At 61.6% G+C, this 12149-nt stretch overlaps 1 protein-coding gene across 2 annotated transcripts; it reads right to left on the reverse strand.

Moving 5' to 3' along the window:
* Positions 1–4620: 4620 nt before the first annotated feature.
* On the reverse strand, positions 4621–8031 carry LCN12 (lipocalin 12). 2 transcript variants are annotated; one of them, XM_003816981.4, is made up of 7 exons: positions 7777–8023; positions 7446–7567; positions 6859–6995; positions 6194–6273; positions 6009–6125; positions 5718–5819; positions 4621–4747 (listed from the first exon to the last, which is right to left on the reverse strand). In XM_003816981.4, exons 1-7 carry the CDS (start codon positions 7844–7846, stop codon positions 4719–4721), a joined length of 657 nt encoding a protein of 218 aa, XP_003817029.3. In that variant the 5' UTR covers positions 7847–8023; the 3' UTR covers positions 4621–4718. The 2 variants fall into 2 exon arrangements, with proteins under 2 accessions (XP_003817029.3, XP_063450176.1); XM_063594106.1 differs by lacking the exon at positions 5718–5819 and having other exon boundaries at positions 7777–8031.
* Between the last annotated feature and the right edge of the window lie 4118 nt (positions 8032–12149).

The following is a 12149-nucleotide window of genomic DNA, read 5'->3' on the forward strand; positions in this document are numbered from 1 at the left end:
TGAGCTCTGGGAAGGGGTATCGCGGGGTGAGGACCGGAAGGGACCCCTCCCCACCGTGAGCCGTGCGGGAGCTGCTTCCCACCAGAGCCCACCGTACCCAGCCCGAGCCCTGGGTGGCCTGTCTGTGGTCACCGTCACCGTCACAGTCTCCTGTGGTCACCGTCACAGGCACAGGCTCCGTGTGGCTGTGGCGGGCCCTGGACAAGGCTGAGAGGGACCACAGCTGGCCTTCGGGGAAAGGCCCCCTCTGCCACCGCAGGGGCTGATCCGGGAGGTGGTGGTGGCCACTGGAGGCATGGAAGCCAGCCCTGGGTCCAGCCCCTCCACCCACCAGAACTTACCTGCTCCCCAACCCCGCTGACCCTGTTCTGTGGGAGGGGCAGGCACAGGCTGTTCCCAGGCCCAGCAGGCCCAGATGTAAAGAGATTCAGGCCAGGGTAAAGAGATTCAATCTGGCCACCCACAGGGGCCTGGGCTGCCGTGCTTGGGGCATGGGGGTAGGGGCCAGCAGGACACCCCACTCCACTGGGCCAGCCTGGCTTGACTCCAGCAAGCAGACAGGTGGGCAGGCGGGCTCCCTCTCTGGTCTGTGTCCAGCCCCAGGCCTCTGGGCTCACATGCCGGCAGACATTCCTGGACCACCTGCCTGGCCTCTCCTGGCCTCGGCTCCACGCCGCCAGCTTCCAGCCCCGTCCCCTGGTGCAGACATGGGGAAAGGGTCTTCAGCCAGGAAGGGCTGGTGCCCCTGGGGGACTTGAGGTGAGGAGGTTCACACAGGGCCCGCTACCACCAGGGCCAGAGAGAGTTGTATCACCCCAGGAAAGATGGGATGAGGGGGGCTGTGGTAGCTGGAGTCCAAGACAGGGAGGGCTGTGTGGAGGGGCCCCCTGACCACTGATGGGGGGACACAGCCTCCACCCAGGACTGAGGACTTCTGGGAGAGAGACCATCTGCAACCCAGGTGGGAGCGAAGTGGGCCAATGGGACTGCACAGCCACTCCGGCCAGGGCCAGTGACACAGAAGGGGGTGGCTGGGGCCCTGGATCCAGCCAGGCCTGAAGTCCGCCCTCCCCATAGGAGCTGGGAAGGAATGCAGGCCTAGGCAGCATCTCCTGTCTCCCCAGCCAGGAGTTGATGTGGAGGGAAGGGGAGTGCGCTGGGCTTTGCAGAGGCACCGCCAGGGAGGAGGAGGGTACCGTCAGGGAGTCTTATTCTCTGCTTGTGCCTTTGTCCGGGGAGCTGGCCACCACCGGAGGGTACAGCTGGGTGCCAGGAAGGCGGTGGCTCCCACTAGCACATGGTGGTCATGATCTTGCAGCCGGGGTTATGTTCCCTGCCTTGGGGGAGGGAAGCTGGCAGGGGCAAGGTGACCCTGCCAAGTGACCAGCCAGCCTTCCTGAACCTCACAGTTTCCCCATCTGTGCAGAGGGACTGAAAAGAATTTCCGCTGGCAAAGGCTGTGCCAGGTCAAGAGGTAGAAGGTGGCCTGCGGAGTCTCTCTTAGGTTGTCAGGGGCAGGGCAGGGCTCTCTTCTCAAGCTGAGCCTCTCTAGGCCACTCCTCTCTTTTGGCCTAGGTCCTGTGCCTGGACCCCATGCAGAAGCCATCCCCTGCTGCAGCCAGGCATCGGGTGAGGGCGTGGCCCAGGCCCCAGGCTGGTGAAGGCCCAAGTCCTGGCCCTGTAGAGTGAGTCTCACCCATAGGGACACCGTGGCCCAGTAGGAGGAGGGATGAGGGGAAGGAGTAAGAGTGAGGTCATTGCTCTGGGGGACCTTGTGTCTGACCCCCACCCCAGGGTTGAGGGACACCTCCTTGACGCGTTCAGGAAAGAACACCCAACAAGCCCTTTCTGCCAAAAGACAGCCACCTTCACTCTCAACCTTCCTAGGGTTAAATCCAATATATGCCAGGCCGTGGTCCAGGATTTCTGACGCCCAGGCTTGTGTCCTCACAACCACACAGTATAGAATGTCTCCCAATCCAGACACAACCAAACTTGCAGCTTTTAACCTCAGCCTCCCCATCTAGGGCACAAGAAAAAAAGAGCAAAAAAGCATCATCCATCCAACTATCCATCCACCCACCCTTCATCCATCCATCCACCCACCCACCCATCATCCAACCATCCATCCACCCACCCATCATCCAACCATCCATCCACCCACCCATCATCCAACCATCCATCCACCCACCCATCATCCAACCATCCATCCATCCACCCACCCATCATCCAACCATCCATCCACCCACCCATCATCCAACCATCTATCCACCCACCCACCCATCATCCAACCATCCATCCACCGACCCATCATCCAACCATCCATCCACCCACCCATCATCCAACCATCCATCCACCCACTCATCATCCAACCATCCATCCACCCACCCATCATCCAACCATCCATCCACCCACCCATCATCCAACCATCCATCCATCCACCCACCCATCATCCAACCATCCATCCACCCACCCATCATCCAACCATCCATCCATCCACCCACCCATCATCCAACCATCCATCCACCCACCCATCATCCAACCATCCATCCATCCACCCATCATCCAACCATCCATCCACCCACCCACCCATCATCCAACCATCCATCCACCCACCCACCCATCATCCAACCATCCATCCACCCACCCATCATCCAACCATCCATCCATCCACCCACCCATCATCCAACCATCCATCCACCCACCCACCCATCATCCAACCATCCACCCACCCACCCATCATCCAACCATCCATCCACCCAATATCCAACCATCCATCCACCCACCCATCATCCAACCATCCATCCACCCACCCATCATCCAACCATCCACCCACCCACCCATCATCCAACCATCCATCCACCCACTCATCATCCAACCATCCATCCACCCAATATCCAACCATCCATCCACCCACCCATCATCCAACCATCCATCCACCCACCCATCATCCAACCATCCATCCACCCACCCATCATCCAACCATCCATCCATCCACCCACCCACCCATCATCCAACCATCCATCCACTGACCCATCATCCAACCATCCATCCACCCAATATCCAACCATCCATCCACCCACCCACCCAATATCCAACCATCCACCATCTACCCATCATCCAACCATCTATCCATCCATCCACCCATCATCCAACCAGCCATCCACCCACCTACCCATCATCCAACCATCCATCCATCTACCCATCCATCCTTCCACCCAATATCCAACCATCCATCTATCCATCTAACCGTCTATCCACCCATCCATCATCCAAACATCTATCCATCATCCGTCCACCCAGCCCTTCATCCATCCATTTATCCATTAATCTACCCATCCATCCACCCACCCATCTACCCATCCTTCCATTTATCCATTCATCTGCTCATCTGTCCATCCATCCACCCACCCAACCATTATCCAACCATCCATCCATCCATCCATCCATCCATCCATCATTCAGCAGCTTTCTCTGTGTCAGGAGCCATGTTGGAATGTGGGATAGAGTGATGGACAAAGCAGGCCTGTGCCTGCCCTTGTGGGAGTTGTGTGTTGGGGAGTCAGACACACAGAAAAGGTTGAATTGTGGCTGCAGTGAGCACCACAGCTGGTGTCGTTTGACTTGATCATGGGGATCCATCTTGTTGGGGCCGTCAGGGCAGGGAGGAATTCCAGTCTGTCTGCTGTCTCTGTCCATCTTCCAGTTCCAGAATCTGCTTGGATCCTGTACAGCTTGCCCAGCAGGAGGTGCACATGATGGCAGAAGGATTCTAAACAAGGGCCATGCTTCTGAGCAGTGGGGTGCTCCTGGTGGGTGAAGGTTAGGCACCAGGTTGGGGGTCTCTGGATGTTCTTTGCTCTCTAGCAAGGCCAGAGACCACTAGGGTCCATGGCCGCCCTGGGTGGTGTCCTGCTCTCCCTGCCCGGAGGACAGTGGGGGCCGAGATGGACACAGACATCGGAGGGCTGAGAAATGGGTTGCTCTGGCTGGCCGGTGGGGGTGGGCATCCGAATACAGCCATCTTGCAGGGGTGTACAGTCAGGGTTGGGGGGGCTCAGGCTGGGAGTGGGTGTCTGGGTTGTGACCTCAGACCCTTTGTGTCTCTGTGCCCAGCAGGCTCCAGCCCGAGGCTGCTTGTCACTGCCTCCCCTCTCCCAGGCCTGGGGCATCTGCACCAGGGCCTCCTCCTGTTCTGGGACCCTGGTAGCTCCAGGCCAGCTTCCCTGACAGAACAGCCGCTGCCTGGGACAGCTCGGGGTCTGAGTGTTTCCGGGGCAAGCTCCAGCCCGGCTGCATCTGGCATGGCAGCCCCGAGTGCTGACCAGGGTGGAGGTGGAGAAGGGCCTGCGAACTCCCACAGCCGAGGGCCCAAGGGGCAGGGATGGAGGGGCCTTGGCCTGGGAACGACCTTGTACAACCTGCAACCACGGGCAAAGACTCACGCATGAACACACATGTGCATGCCCTCACTGACAGAGTCAAACACACTGGGCAGAGAGAGCCGGCTGGGGGGCCGTAGTGTGCCCAGAGGAGGAGCTGTGGCAGCCCTGCAGGGTCAGCGGTCGCCTTGCTCCCGTCTCTGCCCAACCCAACGTCACAGTGGTCACACTCTGGGGCTCTGGGCTTGGTGCATTTATTCAGGTTTGAGAGCTGAGGAGGGCAGAGCTCGCGCAGCTGTGAGGCAGGGCTGGGCCGGACAGGAGCTGCTTCATCCTTCAACAGACGCTGGCCTGGGGTGACCAGCCTGGTGGGGGAGATGGAGTCGGGATGGAGGACAAAGGGGGAGCAGGGGACGGAGCCCAGGAGGAAGCAAGGGAGGGCACAAAGGAGGGGCAGGTGGCTTCGGGTGAGAAGCAGGAGGGAGAAAGGGGACCAGCAGTGGGTCTAGGGGAAGGGGCTGGGGTGAGGGAGGCTGAGAAGGGGCAGAAGATGTGGCCCACAGCGGCTCCCAACAGCCCCAGGTCCTCAGGAAGCCCCTCACCTGTCCCTGTCCCCATGGGCCCCCAGACTCACTGCAGACCCAGGAGGCCTGGCATAGCGAGTGTGCAGGTGTGTGCAGGTGTGTGCAGACCAGCACGTGTGCCTGTGCACGGGTAGACAGCATGTGTGCCAGTGTGAGTGGCGCGTGTGTAAGTGGGTGTTCGCATGTGGAGGCATGTGCCAGTCTGTACACGTTTGCTCATGCGTGAGTGTGTGTGCATGTGGTTATGCCCATGTAAAGGACCAGAGGCGGGAATCAGAAGGGCACGGTGGGCATCCCTCCAGGAAGAGGAGGGGCTCAGGCTGACCTCGCCCTCCCACAAGAAGAGTCAGGCCTTGGGGGCCGCGGCTGTCTGAGTGGTCAGGCTGGGGCTGCCACCCAGGGCAGGCTGCTGAGGTCCAGGGCACCTCCTGGGATGAGTCCAAGCTCCTTGTGAGCAGGGATGGGTGAAGGGAGGAGGTGGCCCAGGACAGGGGACCCAGAGGGAGGAGATGGCCCGGGACAGGGGACCTGGGGTGGGAGGAGGTGGCCCAGGACAGGGGACCCGGGGCGGCAGGAGGTGGCTCAGAGCCTGGGTTGAGCACAGGGACCCAGGAGCCTGGAAACCCCTGAGCGCAGGCTGGGGCTGAGCTCCCTGGGTAGACACTGGGTCCAGCTCCTCTAGGGTCAACCAAACTCATTCCTGCGGGCCCCGTGCCTACTGCCCAGCATGCCTGCAGGTGAGCCATGTTACCAGTCACATCTGGGAAGACAATGTTGTCATCCGAGAGGCCCTGAGCTCTGCCCAGGCAGATGAACTGGTCCAGCGTCCCGGGAGGCAGCAACCAGCTCCTGCCTGCAGCCCAGGGAGCCCAGCGTGGGTCTGTGCACTTGGCAGGGGGTTGGGGGCTGGGTAGGTGGGAGATTGAACTATCTGTACCCCCAAGTCACTCCAGGCGGGGTGGGGAGGCAGGGTCTGACCCAAAGCCTGGAAGGAGGTGCCTCCAGGGCCACACATGGGCCCAGGACGGGGTGGGAGGCTCACCCAGCAGGCTGATCCTGAGGACGGCCAGCCTGCTCGTGTGTCTGCGGGACAGCATCAGGGCGAACTGAGTGTAGTCGCTGTCCACCACCCGGGTCTCCTCTCTGTCCGCCCCGGGCTCTGAGGGGGCACAGACGTCACGTTCCTGTGGGCCAGCACCCCGTCCCTCCCTCCTGTGACTGGCTTACCCACTCCGTGGTCCACAGTGAACTGCCTGGGCTGGGCTGCCGGTATCAGCACATAAGACCATGTGTCACAGTGCTGGCCTCTGTAGGAGGGGACAGGTGGAGGCGGAAGGCTCCGGTAGCTGGCAGGTCCATGCCGAGGTGGGCCCCTCAGGAGATTTCAGCCGCTTATTCAGAGGGACCCACAGCGGGAGTGGCCAAGCGTCATGAGTGGAGATGGTGTCTAACTATGTTGCTCAGGCTGGTCTCAAACTCCTGAGTTCAAGTGATCCTTCTGCCTCTGCCTCCTGAAGTACTGGGATTACATGTGTGCGCCACTGTGCCCGGCCCCCAAAGTGCTGGGATTACAGGTGTGCGCCACTGCGCCCGGCCCCCGAAGTGCTAGGATTACAGGTGTGAGCCAGCGCGCCCGGCCCCCGAAGTGCTGGGATTACAGGTGTGAGCCAGCGCGCCCGGCCCCCGAAGTGCTAGGATTACAGGTGTGAGCCAGCGCGCCCAGCTGCCCACACTTTTTTGTATACTCCCCAGCTGGGTTTGGTCATTGGCAGGCAGAGTCATGAAGCTGCCTGTGCTGGGACAGGGCCCATGGCGCACCTGAGCCACTGGCGGCTGGGACCCAGGCCCGGGATCCTCCTCACCCGCTTGGAACGGCAGGGACAGCCACTCACCGAGTCATGGCATTCCACACCTCAAAGCGGCCATCGTCACTTAGCTCGAAAGTTGCGGCGAAAGCGTTCAGCAGCACCCTGTGCTCCGGCCTGAAGCTGTTGCCCACCAGGCCCAGGACGAACCATTCCCCCTGGAACTACAGAGGCGGTGGTGGGCAGGGGTGGCGGTGGGCAGGGGTGGCAGTGGGCAGGGTCAGGAGCCCCCTCCCGCCCTCCCTGGCAGCTTCTGGACCCCTCACAGAGCAGTGCTCCCGGCTGGGCCGGCACCAGGGACACTGGCAAGAACCGGAGGCTACTCTGGGTCTGGCAGGGACATGGTGACCCTGGCCAGTGGCTGTGCGGCCTTCCCGAGCCTGTTTCCCCTCACGCACAGAGGGAGCGATGGGCTGGGGTGACGGCAGGGAATGGGTGCCAGGAAGGTCTGCACTGGGCCCTCCTCTGCTGGAGGTCAGGGGCCCGCCTGGGGGCTCCTGGAAGCACGGCTGGTCCTGGCTCTCTGGGCAGCATCCCCAGGCCTGCTCAGCCACCAGCCTCTCCCTGCACTCAGACCCAGCCGGCTGCTTCTCCTTCCATCAAAACCCCTGTACCTGGTTTCCTTGGAAGCTCTGCATCGGGGGCGGGAGTCGCGGGGGGGTTGGGGTCTGGGCCTGCAGGACTTTCAGCAAGGAGAGCCACAGCCACAGGTCACACAGCAGCCTCATCCTGGCAGCTGCTGGGCCCACAGGGACAGAGAGAAGGAAGTGGCCATGGGCAGGTGGCCCAGAGACCCACCTCTTCATGCACGTACCCAGCAGGTGCCCCTCCCAAGGGGGTGTGCCCCTCTGCCTCCCTCCTCAGGACTGGCAGGAGAGGTGGTGCCCAGGGCAGGCCTGGTGTGGGCTGGGTGGTGCGGGCTCTCCTCAGGTCCCACCCACCCACCTGCGGTCTCTTGGGTTCCAGCCAGGTGGGGTAGGAGGGGCCCCCAGGTCCACCTTCCACCTCTTCTCATTTCTGAGGCCCTGCCCCCTTCAGCCCCCTTCCAAGTGCCCCATGCTGGGGGTTCAGAGGCCCCACGCAGCCTGCCCCAGCCTTCCTCCCTGTCACAGAATGTTGCGTCCCAGGCAGACAGCGTGACCTGCCGCAGCCATAAGGGATAGGGCCCAGCTGTGGCCAAACCTGGGCATTCCCCCTGCAGGGCCTGGGGCTGCCAGCCGCCCCCCCACCCCTACCCTGCCTGGCTCCGCACATGCCTGAACCGCAGCGTGGGCCGTGGCCCTGGAGCAAGAACAGGACCAGGGAGGGGCCCTGTGGCCATGAGGCCGGGGTGGAGGTGGCCCGAGCAGGCGAGGAGGGAGGCTGGGGCCTGCAGAGCACCCAGGCACCCTGGTGAGGACAGCTGGGGCATTTTAAACGCAGTCTCTGCCCAGAGGGAGGGGCAGGGCTGGGAAGCCCCACTAATGGGAGTGGGCACCCCATGCTGGTCCTGCCTAAAAGAAAGGATTAGTAGGCCAGGCACAGAGGCTCATGCCTATAATCCCAGCACTTTGGGGGGCCAAGGCGGGAGGATCGCTCGAGCCCAGGAGTTTGACATCACCCTAGACAACATAGCGAGACACCATCTCTACAAAAAAATTTAAAAGTTAGCTGGGGGTGGTGGTGCACACCTGTGGTCCCAGCTACTTGAGAGGCTGAGGTGGGAGGATTGCTTTAGCCCAGGAGTTTGAGCCTGCAGTAAGCTATGATTGTGCCACCAGACTCCAGCCTGGGCAAGACTGAGATCTCATCTCTAAAAATATAAAAATAAAATGTAAAAAGCGGGCTGGCAGGGAGGGCATTGGCAGGCTTGGGGCTTCTAGCTGCCCTGACACCCCTTGGATGATGGGGCTAGGGAGTGGAGTCCCCTTCCTGACCTCTCCTCCCATCCTCACAGGTAGCTGAAGCCTCTGGGTGCTGGACTCCATGTTACGGGGTCACCAAGGGTGAGCCAGGTGCCTCCCACTCACCGTGTGCCTGGCCTGTGAGCCTCTGTCCAGGCCACCTCCTCCCCCAAGGTCCCTGTCCTGGCCGCCCCCTCCCACCCCAGATTCCCTGTCCTGGACGCCCCCTCCCACCCCAGATTCCCTGTCCTGGTCACCTCCTCCCACCCCAGATTCCCTGTCCTGGACGCCCCCTCCCACCCCAGATTCCCTGTCCTGGTCACCTCCTCCCCTCACCCAGCCCTGCTTACAAGGGACTTAGGCTCATCCCAGGAGGTGCCCTGGGCCTCGGCAGCCTGCCCTGGGTGGCAGCCCCAGCCTGGCCACTCAAAGAGCCCAGCCCCCAGGACTTCAGGGCTCCAGGGCTGGGCTCTGTCCCAGGCCTCACTGCCCACGTAGAAGGGCAGCTTGCTGTGCCTTGTCTCACCAGCACAACGCTAGCGTTTCAGGAGGCTGGCCCAGGAAAAGAAAAGTTGGAAATAATCTGTTCATTCCCCTGAGCTCCCCAGAGGCGCCTTCGACTCTCCACCATCCCCCTGGCCCCAGCCAGCCTAGGAGCGCCTGTCCGCAGCCCCAGGGTCCTGCTCTCAGCGCAGCAGGCACCCCTCCCGGAGCCCGTCTTATCGCAGGGCACTGGGGAGATTTGGGATCACAGCACACAGCCCATGTACAGGACAGTCCCCGCTACGGACCCCGCCCATGCAGGGCCCTGCGGGAGGAAAACCGGGCCTTCCCTGGCCAGCCCGAGACCCACAGAGACTGAGCAGCAGAGGTCGGGTGGGCCGAGTCCTCGACACAGAGGAGGGTCCCTCGGCTCCAAGCAGCGCCTCAGGCCCCATGCTCCCTCCCCCAGACCCACTCCTGCCGCCCTGGGGGGTCTGTGTGTGCCTCCAGGTAGCCACTGGCTGCTGCCGTTAACCTCTGTGCCCCCCATGTCCCCTGCAGGAGCCTCCTGGACATAACAATGGGTTCGGCGCGCCTCCTCCCCCCACCGCGGGGCAGACGCAGGTGCTGCTCCTCCCGTCTAACGTGATTGGTGGAGGGTAGGCACGTGACCTCCGCCGCCCAATCAGGGCCCTGCAGGTGCCTTTGCCTGGCTGGGCCGGCGGCGCTGGAACGGGCCGTGCAGGACGCGGGCCTTGGGGCACCTGCGGGGCTCCCGGGGGAGTCCTGGCTCTGACCTCGGCCTTCCATGCCGCCTGGGGTGGGCGGGCCGGGCGCGGCAGCACACGCCAGTGAGCCCAGCGCTTTGGGAGGCCGAGGCGGGAGGCGGTGCCCGGGAGCTTGCGTGCCACGGGGAGGAGCAGCCGCACCTTCTGCAGGGCGTCCTTGAGAGGCGGGAGGGAAACCGCCGCTTCCACTCAGCACCCTGGACCCCCAGCCCACCGTGGGGACCGGTCCCTGGGGCCTCTCCCATTGACCCCTCCCATCAGGTCCTCTCTTCCCTCTGCTTCGCTCCCCGGCACCCCTACCCCCAACCCATCGCCTTCATCTCTGCCTCCCCACAGCAACAAGGACAGACTTCCCCTCCACTGCTCTTCCTCCGTTCCCGGAAAACTCCCGGCCTGTCCTCTGCTCACCCTCCCCTCTCTCTTCCCACTCCCCGGGCAAAGACCTTTTCCCAGACACGGTCCTGGGCGCTGGGAGGCCCCTTGGGGGTGGGGTGGGGGTCAGGGGTGGTTGGGGCGTGGCTGGGGAGGAGGGTGCCTCGTCCCCACATGGAGGAGTCCTGGCCCACCTGTCCCTCTGAGCACCTGCGTGGGCAGGGAGGACGGGCACGGCACCCGACTGTCGGCCCTGCCTGTGGGACCAGGGGCTCCGGGGGCCCCACACAGCACTCTCACGTCCAGGCAAGGCGGGGGCACCCAGGACAGTCCTGGACTCCTGACCCCGCAGGTCTTGGGCAAGACTGCTAACAATTAAATGTTAGTTTCTATAGATGAAAAAACTTTTTTTTAAAATAGAGATGAGGTCTCACTATGTTGCCCAGTCAGATCTTGAACTCTTGGCCTCAAGCGATCCTCCTGCCTCAGCCTCTCAAAGTGCTGAGATTAAAGGTGTGAGCCACTGTGCCCAGCCAGTTTGCATAGTTTTGTTGTTGTTTGTTGTTTTTTTTTAAATAAATTGAGACAGAGTCTCGCTCTGTCACCCGGGCTGGAGTGCAATGGCGCGATCTCAGCTCACAGCAACCTCTGTCTCCTGGATTCAAGCGATTCTCCTGCCTGAGCCTCCGGGGTAGCTGGGATTACAGGCGCCCACCATCACGCCTGGCTAATTTTTTTTGTATTTTTAGTAGAGACGCGGTTTCACCATGTTGGCCAGGCTGGTTTCAAACTCCTGACCTCAAGTGATCTGCCCGCCTCAGCCTCCCAAAGTGCTAGAATTACAGGCGTGAGCCACCGCGCCCGGCCATTTCCATAGATTTTTTTTTTTTTTTTTTTTGAGACAGAGTCTCACTGTCGCCCAGACTGGAGGCAGTGGCATGATCCCGGGTCACCACAACCTCTGCCTCCTGGGTTCAAGCAATTCTCCTGCCTCAGCCTCTGGAGTAGCTGGGATTACAGGCGCCTGCCACCATGACCAGCTAATTTTTGTATTTTTAGTAGAGACAAGGTTTCACCATGTTGGACAGGCTGGTCTTGAACTCCTGGCCTCAAGTGATCCACCCGCCTCAGCCTCCCAAAGTGCTGGGATTATAGGCGTGAGCCACCACGCCCAGCCAAATTATGCAAACTATTTTAAAGAACAATGATTCACACAGAGCTATCATGATTTTATGTAGTGTTTGAAATTTAACTAGAGCTCATTCAATGCGTCTGTGAAAATGAAATGCTTTGTAATCCTTGCGCTGCACATCCTCTGGTCCCAGAGCACACAGCCAAGTGGCCACGCACTTCACTCAGTGCGGGAACCCACCCAGCCCTGCAGTCAGAGGCGTGGAGGGTCAGGCTGGGCCACTCTGCCACCAACCACAGCACCCAAGGTCATCGGGTGGGTCTCTGGCGCCACCCCTCGGACATTCAGCCCTCCCTGAAGCTTGTGACCGTGGCCAGCTACCCGACTCCTCCTGCCCCCAGATGAGACCCTCACTTTCTGTTTGGGGGATGTGGGGCCAGGCATGGAGGAGGTTTTCCTGGGGCTCAGGCCTAGAGTCTTCCCGGCGTTGCCAGCTCTGAACCCTGAGCCCTTCTGTTGCGCCCTGCTATCTCATGGGTCTCTGGGACATGGAGCTGGAGTGGGGGAAGGCGATGCAAGGGTACGACCTCCTGGGCCCTTCTCCTTCCCAGGTCCCGGCAGTCAGGGCCCCTGCCTCCCCTTCCCACCACCTGACTTGCC

This window comes from Pan paniscus, chromosome 11 (genome assembly GCF_029289425.2).
Source record: "Pan paniscus chromosome 11, NHGRI_mPanPan1-v2.0_pri, whole genome shotgun sequence".
NCBI lineage: Eukaryota > Metazoa > Chordata > Mammalia > Primates > Hominidae > Pan > Pan paniscus.

Coding starts and splice junctions, on each gene's coding strand:
- LCN12 (XM_003816981.4), bottom strand. CDS start 7,846: ATGAGAAGAGGTGGAAGGTGGACCTGGGGGCCCCTCCTACCCCACCTG. Junction 7,568..7,776: donor TGGAACCCAAGAGACCGCAG/GTGGGTGGGTGG, acceptor TGGGCCCAGCAG/CTGCCAGGATGAGGCTGCTG. Junction 4,748..5,717: donor TGTCTTCCCAGATGTGACTG/GTAACATGGCTC, acceptor CTCCCCCACCAG/GCTGGTCACCCCAGGCCAGC.